Genomic DNA, 22,036 nt, shown 5'->3' on the forward strand with positions numbered 1-22,036 from the left:
TCCTTCATTACCACTTGTTCTAGATCATATGCCACCTCCTGAAACGGATGAAGATCAACCAGTTCTTTTTGGTACAGTGACTGTGTATTCCTTCCATCTTCTTTTGATGTTCCCTGCATCATTCAATGTTTTGCCCTTAGAATCTTTCAGTATTGCAACTCGAGGCTTAATTTTTTTTTTTCAATTCTTTCAACTTGAGAAATGCTGAGCATGTTCTTCCCTTTTAGTTTTCTAACTCCAGGTCTTTGTGGTCTAGTTGGGTCTAATAAACTGGGTGCAAAGTGGTGTGCACCCTTGTGAAACCCTCCTGAGCATTGTCTTCCCTGTGGCACAGTGACCCATCAGCTTGAATCACTGAGCCATTAAAATGAAGTGACCAGCAGTGGACACATAGTACAAGCAAGAAATAGACCTTTATCATAATGCCATCCAATGTTGTTGTTGTTGTTAGGTGCCGTCGAGTTGTCTCTGACTCATAGCAACCTTATGTACAACAGAACAAAACACTGCCTGGTCCTGCGCCAGCCATCCAATAGAATAATATAATCTTAAATTTTCTAGTAACCATATTAAAAAGGTAAAAAGCAACAGGTGAAATTAATTTTAATAGTAAGTTTTTTTTTCAACCCAGTAGATTTTAAATATTATCATTTAAACATGTAATCAATGCAAAAATTATTGAGATATTTTACATTCTTCAAAAAAAATGTTTGTACTAAATCTTCAAAATCCAATAAATATTTTGTACATATATATAGTTACCTAAATTTGGACTAGTTATATTGCAAGTCTAAGTACCCACTTGTCAAAGTGACTACTCTGTTGACAGTAGAGCACTACCATTTTAAGTCACTGATATTTCAGGGTTATTTTTTGCTTCAGCATACCTTAGCCCATCTTGACTGATACGTAAACATTGATTTTCCTCAGATACCCTGACATAGTAAGTTTCCTAGGCTTGAAATAGGGATCCCAGCGTTGATGCAGAGTAACCAAGAGCATGTTCCATCATATTCACTAACTACAACACAGAATACCTCTGATGAATGGTCCAAAGATTTTTGCTTAGCTCATCAGCACAAGACATCTCCTGAATGTGGCCTAGAGGGGGGTTTACTGAGCTGCTCATTATTTAAACCACATTGAAAACTCAGTGGTAACAAGAAGGTAATTTTTTTCAGTCTGATAAAAGTGTTTAAACAAGATTGTCAATAATGTGAAAAAGTTGCTCCCAGTCTAGATCCCATGATAGTCATAAATTAATTTAGGAAACACTTGTTCTCAATGATTATGTGCTTAGTAACATACTAGATTCTGGAAATATAGCTGTGGTGGGGCTACACTGTCTCACAGAGACTATACAGGAAAAAACAGGGTTAAATAATGAAATATGACATAGTTTCATTTTCTATTGCTGTGTAACAGATTACCGCAAACTGAAGGAAGACTGATGACACAGTGGTTAAGCGCTTAGCTGCTAACCAAAAGGTCAACTGTTCGAACCCACCAGCAGCTTCCTAGGAGAAAAGACCTGGCGATCTTCTCCTGTAAAGATTACAGCCTGGGAAACACTACGGGGCAGTTCTACTCTGTCCTTTAGGGTCGCTGTGAATAAGACTTGTGTGTCGATAAGACTTCATGGTTAATTGGGCATGTGGTAAGGAAAAAGGAAAAGTCAAAGGTAACTCCTGGATTTGAACAATTGGATGGATAGTTGTGCCATTTCCCAAATCTGAGAGCACTAGGGAATCAACTCAGTGGCACTCAACAAGAACAGTGGCTTAAAACAACATACATTTATGATCTCTTAGTTTCTGTGGATTAGGGGTCCAGGTTCATGGTCAACTGGGCTCTCTGATCAGGGTCACACAAGGCTATAGTCAGGGTGTCTCACACAAGGCTATAATCAGGGTGTCAGCCAGCCTACATTCCTTTCTGGAGGTCAAGGTCCTCGTGTGGTTTTTGGCAGAATTTATCCCCTCCTGGTTGTGGGAATAAACTCACAACATGGCCACTTACTTCTTCGAAGCCTGTAAGAGAACCTCTCTGACCTCTAGACTCTCTTTTAAGGGTTCACTTGATTTACTCAGGTCTCCATAGCATAATCTCCCTCTTGACTAACTCAAAGTCAACTGATAAGCATGCTAATCACAGAAGTGATAACCCATCAGAGTCACAGGTCCACACACATACTAAGAAAGGTGATTATACCAACATGTACACTGGACAGCAGGAATCTTGGGGCCATCTTGGAATTCTTCCTACCACATGACTCGAGACCCAAAGGAGTAGGAATTTACCAGGCAAACAGCATAGTATGTGAGAAGACCCTAAGATCACCATGAGTTTAACACTTTGGAAATAAAGTCCTATGTGACAGGAGCCTGGAGAGAGGTAAGGGAGCAGTCAAATAACACATTGGCCACTTTAGTGATTTTCCAGAGAGTAATGGGAAATCATGGGTCACAATGCATTTTTCAAGATGTCACTATTGTCAGCGACAATACATAAGACAAGAATGGAAATGCGGGAGCCCAGCTATGAGGCCATTTCAGTATTCAAGGAGACCAAAGATGGGGCTTAAAGGAGAAGGGTGACCATGGACATGGAACAAAGTGGACAGTCTGAGAGAAGCGTAAGAGGTAGAATCGATAAGACTTCATGGTTAATTGGGCATGCGGTAAGGAAAAAGGAAAAGTCAAAGGTAACTCCTAGATTTGAACAATTGGGTGGATGGTTGTGCCATTTCCCAAATCTGAGAGCACTAAGGAGAGGAACATGTTGGTCAGGAATGAGGATCCATTTTAGACAGGGGGAGTCAGACATGCTAGTAAGACAGCAACATCAGATATCATGTTGGCCTCTGGTTATGCTGATCTGTAGCTCAGAAGAGAGGTCTGAGCCAAAGGTATGAATCAAGCAGATATTAGACTACAGATGACATCTAAAGCCATTAGGAAAGAATGAGTTTATCTAAGGAAACAGAGTAAGACAAGCTTTCCGGATGGAGTCCCAGAGAACCTCATTTAAAAGTCAGCTAAAGAGGAGTGGGAGTCTCTGGGTGGCACAAACAGCTAAGTGCTCAGCTAGTAACTGAAGGGTTGGTGGTTTGAATCTATCCAGACACCTTGGAAAGAAAGGTCAGGCAGCCTACTTCCGAATGGTTATAGCCACTGAAAACCCTACAGAGTTCAGTTCTGCTCTAAAACACATGGGGTCACCATGAGCTGAATGAACTCAACAGCAACTAGCTGATTTGTTTAGGAGGAATGAGTAGCCATTTCACATACTGACTCCCTGTCGCTGAATGCTAATGCTATCTCCAGGGTATGAACATTGTGACCATTTAGGAACGTACAGTACCTCAGAGCCTTCTCTCAATCAGGACACAAGTGTGTATAAGTGAGTATGTCCTTTGTTTGGGGGGAGGGTATTTGCATCAAAATCAGCTGAAGAGCTTTTTGCAAACTGCATTAGAAGATTCTGATGTGTGCCTAAGGGTATCAAGAATGACAGAGGCAAAATGTGTTTTTAGAGATGTGTGTCCTCATTTTTCAGAGGAAGCTCAGAAAAGTGCAAGTCATTTGCCCCGTGACACAGCCGGTTAGATGGCAGCCCTGCTGACAGTAATGGAAATTGCTTAGTGATGACTTCGAGCCCTCTCACCTTCCAGAAATGTACATTTCTCCACCAGTTTCAGAGACTAGATTCCAGATACTCCAAGAAATTCTAGCATCTGCTATGGGTTACCAGAATGTCCACCAAGCATCACACATCTATGGGAAAAAGGAAGAAATCCCCACTTACTGAACCACTACTACACAACCATGTGAGCTTCAGAACAACCTTGCAGTCTGGGTATTGTCCCCATTTTACAAATGAAGAAACTAAGGCTCATGAATTAAATAATATGCCTAGCATCACATAGGTGGCAGAACTAAGCTTCATGTTTGCTCTTACTGCTGACCTTCCACTAATTTTAGGATCTTTTCGGAAAGAGAACCATATGCACTGTACTTTGGATTCCAGTACATCACCAAGCATTTTCCCAATAAACCAAGTGATAGTGGAATTGAATCCATGAGAAAATATGTTTGTGTTAGCTACGCCTTCCCTCCTGATAGATTATACGTCAGCACTCATGTGAGTAGTGGTTGTGAAGCAAGGCTGCCATGGTGAGAACCCAGCCTCCATTCTTTACTCACTGTGTGTCCCCTCAGCTAAGACAGCCACCTTCTCTGTGCTCTGTTTCCTTGTCTGACATGTATAGTACTGGCCTGACAGGGTTAGTATGCTGATTAAATGATTTAATATATGTAAATGCATCAGGTCAGCTGCTCCCACCACTACCACTACCATTTTTACGCATGCACTGTGATTTTTTTTTCTACAAGAGGCTTATCTGAGTTCTCAATTAGAAATTAATACCTCCCACCATTGTATCTGACCCAGAAGTTTGCTTTGTTTTCATAACAGAATACTCAAGAGAAAGGCATATGCAGACAGTTACCTAAGAGGAGGCTGAGCAGATGAGCGTAGCTGCGCTGACGTTGCCCTTCATGCTCAATAAAGCCTATCTTCTCTCCTGGGGATGTTCTCTCTGCATGCTGCACTGGTCTTCCCTTGTACTTTCTTCAGGTTTCTGCCCAAATGACACCTTGTCAGAGAGACACCAGTCTGTCTAAAATAGCATCTTCTTGCCACTATTGCTTTCTATGTCCTTGGTCTGCTTTCTTATTCTTCAGTGCACACCGGCAGAAATATTATCTATCTATTTACTGTCTTTCTCCCCAGTAGAACTTCAACTCCATGGAGACAGGGTTCCAGTTCATTTTATTCACTGCTATATTTCCAGCACCTCAGAGCCCCAGTAGCACAATGGTTAAGCACCCAGCTGCTAACCAAATGGTTGGCAGTTTAAAATTGCCATCCTCTCCACAGGAGAAAGACCTGGTGATCTGCCCCCATAAAGACTACAGCCTAGAAAAGTCCATGGAACAGTTCTATGAGGTCACTATGAGTCAGAAATTGACTCAATGACACCGAACAGCAACGACAGGAATGTTGCTGGATGATGTAAATGGTTAATGCTCTCATCTGTTAACCAGATGATTGGGGGTTCAAGTCCACTCAGAGATGCCTAGAAGGAAAGACTTGGTGATCTACTTCTGAAAAATCAGCCATTGAAACCCCCATGGAGCACATTTCTGTCAGACATGGGGTTGCCACGAGTCAGGGTCCACCACTCCACAGAGACTGGTAACTGGGAAAATAGTCTGTGGCACATAGTATGCCCTCAGGAGTTGGTGGAATAGATGAATGGATGAGTGAGTGAATGCTGAGTTCAGATGATGGGACTCTTGGTCATCTGAGTGATTTCCAGATACCCTGCCAACTGAATAAGTTTAGAACAAACTGAGTGGTTCCGATGCCACCTCCTACAGGTGAGTAAACTGAGGACAGAGAGTGAGAGGCCAGGCTCCAAACACATTGTCCAGTAAGAGATATGGCCAGGAATGGGCAGATTTTGATATGCTTCCATTTGCTAATCCCATCTGTGCCTCAAATAAGCCCTGTAAGTTTGCAGACCAGGAGCCATGCTGTCTCTATTTGATCAGTGAGGAAACTGAGAGTCAAAGAAGTGGAATGCCTTACCTGAGTGTTCAGAGGAGAGCTGTGACAAGACCAAGACCTGGCCCAGGTGTCCTTTGCACCCCACCTCCCTGTCAGCTGCTCTGCAGCACACAGTTGGCTGCTGCATAGTGATCACCTTACAAGTCAAGTCAAGGGTTCTTCTAGAAAGTCCCTAAGCCTGGAAGGCCTCATTTAGTCTTCTGTGCTCTGATCAAGCTCTAATTATGTTAAGACATTTTCCTGAAAAGTTAGAAAAAAGATTTGGGGTTATCTTTTGAGTTTGGGTGGCCTGCAGATGATGTCAGTTGTCAGAGAGTTGGCTCTCACTCATGGCAGCCCCATAGGTGTCAGAGTAGAACTGTGCTCCATAGGGTTTCCAGTGGCTGATCTTTCAGATGTAGATCAGCAGGCCTGTCTTTTGAGGGGCCGCTGGGTGGACTTGAACATCCAACCTTTCAGGTAACAGCCAAAAGCATTAATCATTTGTACCAACCAAGGTTGTTTTAACTTCAACAGAGGCTTGTAAGAGTCTAGAACTTCTTAAGGCTTCCTGGTCTAACCTAGACCCACAAGGACTATTTCCAAACAGATTTCCATATTGTTACCTATTCCTTGCTCACTATTCCCTGTCTCTACTTTGGCACAAACTTAAACCCAGTATGGACTTTTGTTTTGTCTTAGACTCAACCAGAATCAATGAGCTTCCGGGTGAAAGAAGTGAGGGTTTTTTCGAGCCAAGCATTCACCCCATTGTGATGTCTTTAGAGGTGAGCATTGCTCACATTCTTAAATGCAGCTCTCTTTTCTCATCCTTCCAGGCATGCACCTCAGCGTTCCCAGTGTTCCAGGACTGTAATTCCATGGTCCAAACGTGCAAACCAGATGGGGAGAAAGTGAACTTATATTTTTTACTAAATTGAAGATTTAACTTTAAAGATAATTTCAGATGCCTTTGACTGATTCCATATCTCCCTTCTTACCACCTAATGAGCATTTTTAGTACCCAAGGAGCTAGCTAAGTACTTTGCATGCAATAAACCTTGTAATAATCTTCAGGAGAAATCTGTATTAAGGGCTGTTATTATTTTCATTTCACAGATCAGAGAACTGAGGTTCAGAGACATTAAATAACTTGCCCAAGGTCACCAGCTACTAAGTAGCAGATCCACTTGAATCTAACATCAAAGCTGGAACTTTTAACCACTACACTTTATTGTTTCTCTACTCTCTTTTTCATCAGTGTATAAAGGTTGCACTTGTTTATATCTTGTTTTATACTCTAATCACATATCATACACAATTAATCTATCTCTGTGGCTAGAATATTAGCTTCTCAAGGACAGGAATGGTTTCCTTCATTGTGTAGCCCAAGGCACATCAGAGCTAGTTGTCTTCTATTACACTAATTACCCTTTTCCCGCACAAGGCAAGTGGTCAATACACGTGCAATACATATTTGATAAACAAGTGATTGACCAAATCCCTTTAAATTGCTTTCCTTTCTCCTGCTACCTTTTAAAAATTGCTACCATCCTGTATCAGTATATCAGTATGGGAGTTCTGGTGGTGCAGTGTCTAAGGCATTTCACTGCTAAGCAAAGGTTGGTGGTTCCAACCCACCGGCTGCTCTGTGGAGGGAAAATGGGGCAATCCACTGCTGTAAAGATTTACCACCTTGGAAAACCAGTGGGGGTTGCTGTGAGTCAGAACAGACTCAATGGCAGTAGGTTGGGTTTTTTTGGTTTGTATCAGTATAATCCATGAAAGTAGACTTGAATCGTTAATTCTGTGAAAAAAGATTGTAACAAAGGTTATTTCATTTGTGCATATATGTACGTGCACACACATGTACATACACACATGCACACATTATACTTGTGTAGTTCTGCACAAGGACACAGTCTTATTCAGACATACACCATAGGTATAAAACAAAACTCAAATTTTCTTTGAAATCAACATAATTGTATAGAATGAGGGCCTTGAAGTAGAGGGAAGGCTGGAGCTCTGTGTCAACCTCAGGAATTCTGGGAAGAGTCGCAGGAGGTTTTGGTGCTTGAGAATCCATGAGAGACATATATGGAATTGCTGCCTGGGACTGGGACACTGAACCTGAGACCTTCAAACACAAAGGGAAACTCAAGCCACTTCTATCTCTTGACAAAACGCTCTGAGAGAACCAAGAACTCTCCCCAAGACAAGCAAAAAGAATGAAGTACAGGCTGGCTTCTTTACTGCCGGGCTGGGGGTGGCAGGGAAGTGTGCTTGGCAGAGAGCCTGGGCTCGGTATCAGTGTGCCCTCACTGAACTTAGCTTCAGGAGCTTGTCCCATCACACTCCTTAGGTGTGCCAGCTAGAAGTCAGAAGTTTCCAACTTCTTTCGGGGAATGAGTTGAACACTGTTGGAAACAGAACTCCACCTCCGCTGTGCATCAGGGTCAGGGCTGACAGCAGTGTCGGCAGGTGCGAGGAGGCCGCAGCAGCAGCGGAGAAAGGACGGGGACAGTAGCAGTTGCTGAATGAAGCCAACTCCAGGAAGGAGAGAGCAGCCCCAGGGCCAGCTAGCTGCAAGAAAGATTACCTGAGCCGTCACTGGCATCTCTCTGACACAGCTCATCACTTTGTCCTTGTAGGAAGGCATGTCTCTTGCCTCCTGGGATTTGGGGCTCTCCTTCCTTCTTGTTTTGCTAGCAGCTCTTTCTCAGTCTTCTTTGCTGGTTGCTTTCTCCTCTTCCAGATTTCTGAATGCTAGTGTGCCCCATGCTCAGTCTTTGTCACTTTGCTATACTCTTTCCTTAGGTGACCTCATCAAGTTCTGTGCTATATCAGCTATATGCTGATGATATAGCTATATCAGCTATATGCCAGCAACTCTCAAATTACTCATGAAGTAGCTCCTTCTGAGCACCAAACTCATATAATCATCAGCCTACTTCAGATCACTACAAAACATCTCCAGAGTAACTGAAACACTGCTGTGGTCGATTGCCATGGAGTCAGCTTCACCACACGATGACCTTATGTACAACAGAATAACAGGATGAAATGTTGCCTGATCCTTCACCATCTTCATGACTGTTGGTGTATTGGAGCCCATTGTTGTAGCTGGTGTGATCTGTAACATTGTCACCAGCTACTTTTTGGAAGTAGATCACCACCCTTTCTTCCTAGTCTGTCTCCTAGTCTGTCTTAGTCTGGAAACTCTCCTGAAACAAGTCCATCATGTTGGTATTTGAAATACCTGTCACGTAATTTCCGACGTCATAGCAAACATGTAAGCCACCACAGTACAACAGACTGACATACAAGCAATGGATGTCAAACATAGTTTATCCCAAAGTATTCAATGATCTTCTCCCTGTACCTGCTCTTCCCATTCTTCTCCAACTCAGTGTGTGACATTGCCATCCATCTGGGCAAGAATACCTGGGCACCATCGTTCTAGACACTAGATTTTTCTTATTCCTCTCTTTTGATCAATTATCAAATATGTCCATTTCTCTCCTCAGCCATGTCCACCTTCTTGGTTCCAGCCTACCTTTTCTTACCTGTCCTACTGAAGTAACTTTCCTGTTGAACTTCCACACCTGCACTTACTCTGGGCCATTCTCCACAGAGCAGTAAGAGTGCACTTTTTAAAATAAGTGATCCTGTCATTCCACTGTCTGAAACTCAATAGTGACTTCCATTACCCTTAGAGAATACAATCAAAACTCCTTAACATATTGTACCTATCCCTGCATTGTCTGTCTCCAGCTCTCCTCTCTTACCCTGTCTCAGGTCGCTCTCCTCATCTCAACGTTTGCAAATGTTGTTCAGTTTCACAATCATTCCAAATGTCTCCTGGCCTTTGTACTTACTGTTCTCTCTGCTTGGAGTGCTTTTCACTTGGCTCTTCCCATGGCTAAGAACTCATCTTTCAGATCTCAGCTTAAATGTCATATTTTCAGAAATTGTTCAGCCAGTCTAACGTATCCCCAGTTCTTGTCTCCCACTGCACTATACTCTCTTCCTAAATCTTTTCACAATTTTACATTACGTGCTTATTTATTGTTTATTATGTCTTGGACCATGAGTGTTGTCTACAGTGGTGTACCTAGTGCCTAACAGAGTACACATTTTTATTTTTAACACCAAGTCTATTCTGATTCATGGTGCCTTTGTGTATAAGAGAATGAACACTCCCTGATCCTGTACCTTCTTCATGATCTTTGATGTAACTTGAGCCCACTGTTTGGCTATTGTGTCAGTCCATCTCATTGAGGGCTTCCCTTGTTTTCACCGACCCTCTCCTTTACCAAATATGACGTCCTTTCCTAGTGATTGGTCTTCCCTGAGATATGTCCGAAGTAAGCAAGGTAAAGTTTCTCCATCCTTGCTTTAAAGGAGCATTCCAGTTGTATTTCTTCTGAAACTGATTTGTTCATTCATCTAGCAGTCCATGGTGTACTCAGTACTCTTTGCCAATACCACAATTCAAATGCATCAGTACTTCTGTCCTCTAATATTCATTCTGCACCTTTGCGTGCATATGAGGTGATTGAAAAGGCCATGGCTTGGGTCAGATGCATCTTAATGGTCAAAGTGATATCTTTGCTTTTAAGAACTTTAAAGAGGTCTTTTATGGAAGGTTTGCCCAATGCAATACATCATTTGATTTGCTGCTTCCATAGACATACCTGCCATATAGTAATCATGAAATGAATGTTGCTGAAAGGATGAACATCTGTAGAAAAACATATAGACGAGAATCCTGAAGAGACAGGAGACAAGAATAGGTGTCTTGGGTCTCAGGGGTTCTTCTGACTGGGCCTTGTAGTCAAAGACCTGGGAAATCCTCCTCAGCTATTTGATCCCTTCCTAAGTAATAACTTGGATAAATAGGAGTGCTGTGTTCTTCCCATCGCCACCTATCTGGTGTGATCCTTCTTGGAAATAATGATCACTAACATACTTTTAAATGTTGTACGAGCACTTTAAGGAGCTCTAGTGGTATAATGGCTAACACATTTGGCTGCTAACCTAAAGGTGAATGGTTCAAACCCACCAGCCACTCTGTGGAAGAAACACGGGGCAATCTGATTCCATAGAGATTTATAGCCTTAGAAACCCTATGAGGGTTGCTATGAGTCAGAATCAACTTGATGTCAGTGAGTTTGGCTTTTTTATCATTTGTATTATGAGCACCTACATGGATTGTATCATATAATACAATTCAGTGAAGTAGGTACTACTCTATTATGTTTCTTTTTACATTTGAGCAAACTCAGGCACAAAGAGGTTAATTACCTTTCCCAAGATCACAGGGCTGGTAACAGGTTGGGCAAGGATGTGAATTCATGCAGTTTGACTTCAGAATTCCTAATGAACCTCTGTGGCACAGCTGCCCTCATAGCTCTGTATCTGTACTCTCACTGGAGTGATTGCATCCAATCCCTTAACTTTCAGTACCATCTACATACTGGCCATATCTACTTTCTATCTCTAGACCATATTTGTTTCCCTAAGCTCTGCTTTTATTTACCCAACTCCTCATATGACATCTCACAGGCAATCAAGAACTAACATTTCCAAAGCTGAATTCATAATTTACTTCTGTGCCCCAAGTCCCAAAACAAATCCACTATCAGTTTCTTTTTCTTGGTTAATGGTGTCAGAGATCATAAGATGTAGAGGTATTTATATACAGGCACACATCTTTTGAGAGATGGATTGCTTGGATAAGATAATGGTATGCCATCTTCCTTTGACTGACTGTTGATGTATCTAATCTTCCCTTACTAAGTTGTGGCATACCTAGGCAAGGATTAAAAATTAATAGCTCTTTGCATTCCTAGCACCTACTAGTACATTAAAAAAAAAAAAAAAAAAAAAAAAAAAAACCCTCACTACCGTCGACTCGATCCCAACTCATAGCGACCCCTCCTTGGGTTTCTGAAGAGGTATCTCTATGGAAGTAGATTGCCCAACCTTCCTTCTGAGAAGTGGCTGGTGGGTTTGAACTTCCAGCCTTCTGGTTAGCAGTCAAATGCCTTAAGCAGTATGCCACCAGAGTTCCTAGTAGTACATAGAAGGTGTTTATTATATTCTTGTTGAATGAAGAAAAGAAAGAAAGAGTGCTTTCTGTGAATTTTGTCTATTTCTACTGCCAGGAATTTCCATGCTAATTCCTCCAGTCGTTCTTCTGAGAATATCGTTCCAAAGTCCTCCAAGTGGTTGCTTTTCTTCTACCCAAAGTTCTAACCTAACAGATTTTTGTTGCAGTGTATGATGAAACAATTCTATGTTGCTTGATAATTTTTTTATTAGGCTGAATGAATCAACAGCTGAGATTTAATGCAGAAAATGGTGGAGAATCCCACATCATTTTCATTTCTCTTCACTTTGGCACTTGCACACATGAATTTATGTAGAAGAATACTTAATAAGGAGGGAAAACCTATTTGGAAACAGTAGCATGATCATTCAGGAGTAGAGAAAAGATGATGCATGGGCCATATAATTAGCAATAATCTATTTTGCATTTATTTTTCAGGGTTGAAGTTCAGAATTCATTCTGTAACAAGCAATAGGTCAGGCCTTCTCAGTTCCTCCCTGAGAAATTGAATATAATGAGTCTCATGTGCTAAATCTTTTAAGTATATAAAAGGGACACACACACCCAGTGACTCACTCAGAAGTAGACTTTCATGATCATTCAAGGGAATTCAGCTAACATTTTTCTCAAGATTATCAAAATAACTTTTAATAGTCTCTAACTCTCAGATGATTAGTAGCTTAATTTTGTTTTATAGTATGGAGTGTATTTTTGTTGCTGTTTTATAAAATATGAAATTCCTTTAAGATTCATTTACATAAACTGAGAAAAGGAACAATTCAAAGCATTTGCATTTTAAATGCATTACTCTTGGGAGTTCTGGTAGCATAGTGGCTAAGACACTTGCCTGCTAACCAGACGGCTGGCGGTTCAATCCCACCAGCCGCTCCTCGGAAGGAAGGTTGGGCAATCCTACTTCCGTAGTGATACTGCCTCGGAAACCCAAGGAGGGGTCGCTATGAGTCGGATTTGACTCGACGGCACATAACAACAACAACAACAACAAAGCAGTAGAGGCCAAGGCAACTACTGTGTATGTATGCACCCTAAGCAAAGCTGTGGATTTATTTAAACCTCAGAGATTATTAGATAAAATTGCTGAGTGTGTCAAGGGATGGAGGTCTGGCTGGAATCAGCTCTGTCCGTGGTAAACTTTCCAGTTTGACTGTGAGCAGATCTCTTGACCTGTCTCTCTCTCCTCTGAGAAATCAGAAGAAAGCCTCTGTCACAAGGTTTGTGTGGGAATTAATGACAACGTGTAAAACTACTTTGAAAATTCCAAACCACTAAGCAAATACAAAATGATGACATTATTATTATTACTGCTAGTGAAGTAATAAGAAAGGTAAAGATTTTTTTTTTATTAAGCTGAGTTAATCTAAACAGCTGAGATTTTATGCAGAAAATGTGGACAATTCCACATTAGAATCATAATTGACTTGGCTTTTCATACACAGCAATGGGGCTTTTAACATGTGCTCTAAGTGGAAGGCTTTAATGGATTCTCTTTAATGTTTCCATACTTTCATGGGAACTCTAACAATGATTATTCTGCCACTACATTATTTTCTATGAAACTAGCAATCACAGTAACTCCATGGAGATAGTATGCTGTAGGAGTTATATGTTCTGGTCTAGAACAAGGTTCTCAGATTCTTTGACTAAATCACATCGCTGTATGTTATCTTCCTTGTTGTGCAATTTTCTTCCCTCTCCCCTCTCCATCTCCCCTCTCTCCTCTCTGTCTCTCCCCTCTCCCCTCCCTCTGTGTGTGTGTGTGTGTGTGTGTGTGTCATAGGAAGGTAAAAGAACAACTGATTGTAGAATCTTGTAATAAAGCTACAAAAAAAAAAAAAAAAAAACAGTGCCCATCCGTACAGTTCAGTTCCAACTCCTAGTGATCCATGTGGCTGGAGGAGAGCTGTGCTCCACAGGGCTTTCAATGGCTGGTTTTTTGGAAGTACATCACCAGGCCTTTCTCCCAGTGTACTTGAACCTCCAACCTTTTAGTTGATAGCTGAGTGCATTAGCCATTCGTATCACCCAAGGATTCCATAGGAAAGCTAGATAACTTTAAAGAATTCCCGTGATGTAATATCCACAAAACTTTCCCAGACTCTGAAGTATATATTTAATATAAACCAAAAGCCCATTTTGAAGAAATACAATCTTCTGTTTTTTAACTTGGAAAACTATATTACATATTGAAAAGCAGGTGGCAGTCCTTTCCAAAGCACAAGAAGTGCTCAACTAGAAAGCTGCAGGAGCGTTTCACATCGTAAGGAAGCAGTGCGGCCAGCAGGCACAAATGAGAAGGATGAACAGTGTTGTGTGTATGTTCTGTGCGCATGGGCATTGGCACCTGTGAGCTCGTTCATGCCCCCTAGGGACTTAGCTCAGTGTGCCCTGTGCAGGGAGTACTGAGTGTCAAACCCATTAAACCAAACCTATTGCTGTCAAGTAGATTGCTACTGTTAGCGATCCTATAGGACAGAGTAGAATTGTCCTGTAGGGTTTCCAAGTCTGTAGTCTTTTCAGGAGCAGACTATCATATCTTTCTCACATGGAGCAGCTGGTGGGTTCAAAATGGTAACCTTTCAGTTAGCAGCTGAGTGCTTGGCTACTGTGCCATCAGCGTTCCTTTACTGTGTGTGATAAGTTAATAAACAGAAAGCCAGTTTGTGCAAAGAGACACAGCATTAGTCAGTGCTTCTTCAATAGTTACGGGCTCATTCATTCCCTGGGTAGGTCCCTCATTCATAATGGCCTGCTAATTTAAGTAACCAGCTCCAAAGAGTCGCTTCATCTATGTCACTTCCTGCTTCACAGGAGTCACAGCTTTCACCTGCGCAGAGCCTGGCCAAACACATTTCACTAAGTGTATTCATAAATTAGGCAAATACTGGTTGTACCCTCCCTCTGAGCCAGGCATTGTGCTAGGCCCAAGGATTCAAATGTGAATGATGAAAACAGTCCTTGTCGTGCAGGATTATACTCAGGATTACTGCTCAAACTGGAAGGTAAACCTTCACACCAGCCAGCACTGGCAGGAAGTTTTTAGACCAATATCAGAGGATGCCCCTTACCATTTCGGACATGGATCTGGGCGTTCTTACCTACAGGAACGTCTGCATCACTTGCCAGAGTCCCTGTGGATGTTGGAGTTAATACTTGTTTGCTTTTCAGAATATCTGAAGGAGTTCATATACATTAAGCACAATATTTATGAGCTCAGCAAGAAAACCTTAATTAAAGTTTGTGACATAAATTATAATTACATGTCACCTGCAATTTTAAAACAAGTCCTTATAGTGCAGATTCACCCCAACTAGAGCAAAGTGCAGATTCACCCCGACTAGAGCAAAGTTAAGTTTATATTTTTGCCAGCTATGCAAAAAATACTGGATTGCTTTGAAATGCTACCGTAAAGAGAGTTGAGCCACAGAGGCTTAATATATCCTTCAGCATTCTTAAACCACAAAAATTTAGATGGCATGCAGTCCAGAAAGACCCTGTGTAAGAAACATGAATAGATAATTACCTGCTTTACCAGTAAATTGGTTCAGCCCACTGTTTTCTCACTTTTCCTTCTCCCTCTCCTCCTGGGCAACCACTTTCAGAGAATGATCTTCTAATTGGCTTTTAACATCCCTGCAGACTGGATTATGGATGAAATCTGTTGAGTGGTTATCAGAGTGTGAATTCTAGCTTTACTTTACTATCAAAGTTCTGTGTTGATAAAAATCCCAGGAGAAGCAGAGATTTGGGGCCAAAGAACATAGTTGTTTGCAAAAGCATGCCTGGCACAGATCTAGATTTCAGTTCCACATCTCATATCCATCCATCTCCCCCACCCTCAGCTTTTGAATTATTGCAAGAACATATCTGACCACCTCTCTGCTTTCCTGCTGCTCTCCCTTACATTTTATATTCATAAATTAGGCAAATGTTGGTTGTATTCTTCTTCTGGGCCAGGTACTGTACTAGGAAGTTGCTTTGCTCAAGCTGGAAGATAGAATCTCATTTCAGCCCGTGCACAGCAGCCAGAGTAAGTTTTGAACACCTACACAAATCAAGATGGCTTCTCAGTGTTCCTTGAATAAAGTCCAACTACCCTACCCTTTCTGTCCCTCAGACATATCAAACAATTTCCCAACTCAGGACCGTGACAACAGAACACACATCCCATACTCTTTATCCAGCACACTCCTTCTCCTCCTCTAGGTCTCAGCTCAAATATCACCTCCACAGGGAAGCTTTTCATTAACCCCTTTTCCAAAGAATGTGTGCCCCTCGCCATAACTCTTTCTCCTATTACCTTGCTAACTTCATTCCCCTTGTCACTGTCTGAATTTATCCCTCTCTTTTAAACTTGTTTTTGCCTGTGTCCTTTTCTAAAATATAGTCTGAGAGTGTAAGTTCCATTTGTATTTGGTTTGTTCATAGCTGGGTCTTCAGTGCCTGGCACACACTAAGGTGTTTGTTGAATGAGTATCTGCTCACTTAAGGGCCTGGCTTATTGCTGAATATCTTAGTTACCTCGTGCTACCATAACAAAACAAAACAAAATACCAGAAGTGGGTGGCTTTGAAAAACAAATTTATTTTCTCACAGATCTGGAGACTAAAAGTCCAAACCATGGTCTCTGCCATCTCAGTTCCTTCCGAGGGTCTCTCTTGTAGCTCTTGGTGTCTGAAATTCTTGAGTTTCTTTACTTGTAGACTGTTCTCATATGGCATCTGTCTTTACCCTGTGTGTGTGCCTTTGTGTCTATTCCACTCTTTCTATAAAGCACCACTGGAAAGTGAATAATTTCAGGACCCATTCTATTCTTTTATGTCCTCATTAGCATAACCAAAGAAGACCCCCCATGACCATTTGCAATATAAAAACAAGTCTCTGTAGTATAAATTTATCCCCCAGCTAGAGCATAAAGTTGATTTTTTTATATAAATATGATAGGGTCATACTTCAGGTACAGGGTTAGGATTTCAGTATAAGTTTGGGCAATATAACTCAATCTGTTCATGCGTTCTAAGTTCCAACTCAGTTTATGCCATGGGAGACTTGGATATACTTTTCAATCTAGTTTCTTTTTTCTGTTTCAGTCCTCTCTAATAAATAGTGACATTATCTTTGTGAAGTTGCATGCCCCATGGGAAGTCCTTGGAAGATATGCAGAACAAATGAATGTAAGAATGCCTTTCAGGTAGGTGTCCATGTATTTTTCCCCACTCTCTCTGCTGCTTCCCTGTAAACCTAGTGTGCTCCTCTCTCAGAAAAAAATACAACTGAAATGCAGACTAGAAAGCTATTAGAGAAGAAAATTCCTCAAATGTTTAGAAAATTCAAATAAGTGTTCATAGACAATAATGGTTTCATGGCTCTGTGTGTGTGTGTGTGTGTGTGTGTGTGAGTGTGTAAGTTTCTAGCTAATTCAGTCCTTTGCAGGTAGATATTTCAAATGCTGGGGAGAAATAAGCATTTTCCAACTGGCATTTTCACTTCCAGTGGGTGTCATTATGCGAAGCCCTGTGTGCTACTGCTTTAGGCAGCCAGACTACAGGCATTAGTGGCATGAGAGAACATGTTCCTCACTGGCAGGCCCTCTCCAAGAGCATTTAGGGGTGAATTCAGAAAAACATTGAAATCCTGCTTCCATAGGAATGAACTTAAGGGGTTTTATGAAAATGTGATTTATTTTTAATAATATATTTCAAATTTTAACAAAAAGCTCATAAATATGTGGAAACATTGATATTTATTCCAAGAGGAATAGATAATATTTTATGTGAATTGCTTAGTTTCTAAAATAATTCATTTACCTTTACTTCACAAAGAATATTCTTATTTTCCCTATGGCCTATAGAAAAGTGATACTCATTTGCTAGATATAAATAAAATATTCAGCCTGAACTGATAAATGTCAAGATGTGTGGAGGTCCATAATGGAATTTCCTAAAGGAGATGGGGAAGTTTAGTACCAAGGACAGTTCCAAAGGAGGGGGATGACGTATTTTTTGTTTGCAATTTTTTTGCCGGTGACACCAATCTGAAGACAGGAGCTAGGCAAACTGGTGCCAGTTCTGACATATAACTCTTAATGAGCTGTGGAAAGTTACAGAGACAAAAGAATCAGCTACATTTATAGAGACAGATAGAGGAGCTAGGGACACATTTAGAGAAGGGCAATTTCCATTCAAAGGACTGTAATATATCTCCCTGCTGTGTCTTATTTTCATTGTTTATTGGCGTATATGTCCTAATATCAAGCAAAAATAGAGACTGGGATTTCTAGCATATGTTTGCCTCAAGGCAAAATTCTCAAAGTAATTGGACATAATTCTGATACTGTGATTTATTTTTGTATTTCCGTTAGAAAGGAAATCTGAGACTGAAAGGAATTTTAGATATATATATATAGAGAGAGAAACGAGAGAGAGACTAAAAGAGAGAAGGAATATCAGTTTTAGTTTCCATTCAAAATTGTGATACTGTAATTACAATTAATTAAAGCCAATTATTTATTAATGATTTGATACCTAATACAAATTAACACTGCATTACATATAAAAACCAAAGAGAAAGGAACCATTACAAACTATATGTAGATAAAGCTATATGTCAAACCAACATCTCCAATCCAACAGAGTCAAAATTTCACCTTTTGATAAAAGTAAGGTAGTGAAACCTACTGAAATTTATAGATACCCCAGTAGAAATATCACAAAACCTTCTGCCAGAAGAGCATACTTCTCTAGCAAAGAACCCAAGCAAATTATGGAAACTTGAGCAACGTTAATGCGAATCCAGTTCCCTTAGGACCTGGAAGGATTTCATATTTGAAGGGCCCAGCTACAATGTAGATAACCCTTCTGCATGCCCATTACATAGCAGAAAACAGCTGCCTCAGAACAATGTTAGTACATTGTCTTATAAAGCATTAAGGAGCCCTGGTGGCATAGTGGGTAATAACTTGGCTGCTAATTGAAAGATTGGCAATTTGAGACCACCAGTAGCTGAATGGGAGAAAGATGATAAGAAATGCTGCAAAGGTTTAATCTGCCATGAAGAGTGCAGCCTTGGAAAGCGTAAGAGGCAGTTCTGCTCTGTAGGGTGCTATGAGTCAGAACTGACTCAATGGCAACAGGTTTTGTTTTTGTTTTTTGGAATCCAAGCAACAAAAATGAAAAACATAATAACTGTGAATAGTAATGTTTTTATATCTAAGAATTCCTGCATGATGACAATTTTAAGAGAACATCCTGTTAATGGCTAACACTAATTGACCTCATTAAAAATATTGTGATTTGAACATAGCATAGCCTTACTTGTTGCAGCATGATGCATTTAAAATTTATGCTATCATCTTGTCCACAATTTCAGGCAAATAACTCTAGCCTAAGGAGATGTGTGGGAGTTCTGGTGGCATAGTGCCTAAGGCACTTGACTGCTAGCCAGAAAGCTGGCGGTTCAAACCCACCAGCCACTCCTTGGAGGAAGATTGAGCAATCTACTTCTTTAGAGGTACTGCCTTGGAAACCCAAGGAGGGGTCGCTATGAGTCAAAAGCAACTCGACAGAAGTGAGAGTTAGAGCTAAGGAGATATGTGCATGTCCAAAGAAGGAATCCTTCCACTGTATTGTTTCAATAAGGTGTACAAATATCAGTTTGGCTAAATTGTAAATCTTATCCAAAGAATCTTATCATGTTTATTATTTCCTATAGCCTGCTCTTTGGAATCCCAAATTTACTCCTTGGGTTTTTATCATTACAATGGTTAAAGGAAAATTGAGGAATAAGCTAACTGTGGGTAATTCCATTAAAAGCTGCTTCTTAAATACCTGTATGTCCATAGATATGTTTTTAACCTTTCACAGACATGCCAAATAAGTTGCAGAGTATAAATTCCCACTTTCCAAAAGTGAGCTAGCCCAGTAATAGTTCAGAAATTATCTAAATCACATCGGTTTGATGACTCCTCCATTGGTTGAAGCCCAAGTATGGAAAGGGAGATTGCGTTTTAATAAAGCATCTAACCCATGTGCTCTCCATTCAAACTGCACTCAAATTTTCATGTTCAGTGTTTCAAAAAATGAAGAAATATGACAGATCCTTAATAAGTGCAATTTTATGAGTTTTCCCCAGAATTCCTTGGTTTTCCCTATTTAATTCACCTCTAATCAGGCCCATTTGTTAAACGTTTGGCACTAGTGTGGTTATTTACAGCTGGGTCTCAATCCTGGTTAGTTTCCTTGCCATACTGGTTGTGAAAAAAGATATATTTTAAAATATCCATTGGCTTATTCCATAGTGATACCACCTCGGAAACCCAAGGAGGGGTCATTATGAGTCAGATTCAACTCGATGGCAGTGGGTTCAGTTTTTTGGTTGGTATATCAAATGAGAGAAGTGTTTTGTAAATGTGTAGTTCTATATAAATATTAGTTAATGTAATAGCATAGTATGCCTATTAAATTATGTGTGTTGCCAACCTAATCCACATCTACATTTCCCTGAAGAAAACTGACTTCCGATGGATCTGTGCAAATGCAATGGTTCACTCTCCACATGGTTTGTAGGCGAGAAGTAACCATAAAAAAATATGGTAATGTGGAGAGATGGAGATACCCATGAAACTGTTTCATAAGATTTCATGACTCGAAAACTACTCCCTGTGTTCCCACTATATTTCTCATTGTTAATCTCTTTTTAGTTTTTTCTTCTTCACCTCTTACAGGCTTCTATCTTCAATCTCCTTTCCTTCCTTGCTAGTTCAAACTGTAACTGACGATGGGTTTTCTTCTCGACTGGCTTCATTTTTGCTGTTCTTCCAGGAGAAAAATCTATTACCTGCCCCGCCGGTACAAGTTCATGAGCAGGTTAGTGGCATGCTTTTTACAACGGTGTTTGTTTGGTCTGTTAGCTTGTGCTGTCCAGCAATTACAAGGAGCTACAAGCTGGGGAAAGCTACAAGCCTTTGTCAAATGGGAATACCAGCAGTCATGCACATTTCAAAAACAGCTGTTTCAGGTTAGCCTGAAAAGAAGCAAAGATCAAAATGCCTCTCTCGGAGTCTTCTCCACACTCAGGAGGATGCGGTTCATCTGCAGGGGTTGGGCTTTGGGTTTTGTTAGCCCATTCTATCAGAATGGAGTCCTGGCTGTCAAAGACGATTACATGCTCAACGACTGAAAGATTGGCAGTAGAATCTACCCAGAGGCACCTCAGAAGAAAGCTCTAGCAGTGTACTCCCTAAAGATCACAGCCATTGAAAACCTTCTGGGGCACAGCTCTCCTCTGACATCCTTGGAGTCTGTATGAGTCAGAATTGACTCAACGACAACTAGTTTCAGTTATTGGGTGAATTACCACAGACTCCAGAAATTTAGGGCATCTATTTTCTCCACACAAATCCTTTCTTCCTCTATATGGACCTTACCACAAAGTTCATGACTGCTGGGCACCCACAGGAGGGGATGGCCTGTGTTTTTTTAATATTTTTAAATTTACTATGCAGATGTATACCTCACTCAGGAGCCAGAAGCCCTCTCTTCCTACCCTTTTTATTACATCCTGAAATAATTCACAAAGGCACTCTGATGATGCAGTGCTTAAAGCATTTGGCTGCTAACCAAAAGGTCAGTTTCAGCCCACCAGCCATTCCACAGGAGAAAGATGATACAGACTGTTTCCATAAAGATTTACAGCCTTAAAAAAAAAAAGATTTACAGCCTTGGAAACCCTATGGGGAAGTCCTTCTCTGTCCTACAAGTCAGAATCAACTCAATGGCAGTGGTTGGAAAATAAGTCACAGGAGGTAGATTGCATTTACTTTACATCCAAAGTTTGTTTCTCCTTGTATTTTGAAAGGCAGGGAGAAGGGGAAGGCATCGACGATGTCTTTTAATTTGATTCTGTTGTGATCGTTGACAATCTAATTTCAAATCTTCATTGGATCATGTTTCCAGTGAGCTGAAGGTTAAATTGAAATCATTGGATTTCTCTGAAAATCTTATACTATAGTTCAGTTCTGTGAGATTTTAGAATTCATGTTCACGCTGTTTATTTGCTATGCAGAGTGATAAATAAAATAGTGATGTATTTTAGTGTGTTAACTCAAATGAAACAGCTACTCAACAGAGTATAGAATGAGAATTAGCATCCAAAGAAACTTAAGATGTTGCGGTATCTCAAAATTTCCCTATGCAGCATCCCTTACTAACAGTTCTTTATATGTGTGTGTATATATATATATGGACCTCTGGTAGCATAGTGCCTAAGGCACTTGACTGCTAGCCAGAA

The 22,036-nt window shown here is 40.7% G+C and overlaps 1 protein-coding gene across 1 annotated transcript in view; it reads left to right on the forward strand.

Annotated features, from left to right (window-relative positions):
- The window catches only part of ANO4 (anoctamin 4), a 737,041-nt gene that overhangs the window by 532,840 nt on the left and 182,165 nt on the right, over positions 1-22,036 (forward strand). The window contains exons 9-10 of the mRNA XM_042781823.1: positions 16,840-16,940; positions 20,569-20,613. Coding sequence (XP_042637757.1) covers positions 16,840-16,940; positions 20,569-20,613 — 146 coding nt within the window. The remainder of the gene's footprint in view (positions 1-16,839; positions 16,941-20,568; positions 20,614-22,036) is intronic.

The sequence above is a fragment of the Orycteropus afer genome, unplaced genomic scaffold, assembly GCF_000298275.1.
Source record: "Orycteropus afer afer isolate SDZICR_OR568_19922 unplaced genomic scaffold, OryAfe1.0 scaffold00177, whole genome shotgun sequence".
NCBI classification, from domain to species: Eukaryota; Metazoa; Chordata; class Mammalia; order Tubulidentata; family Orycteropodidae; genus Orycteropus; species Orycteropus afer.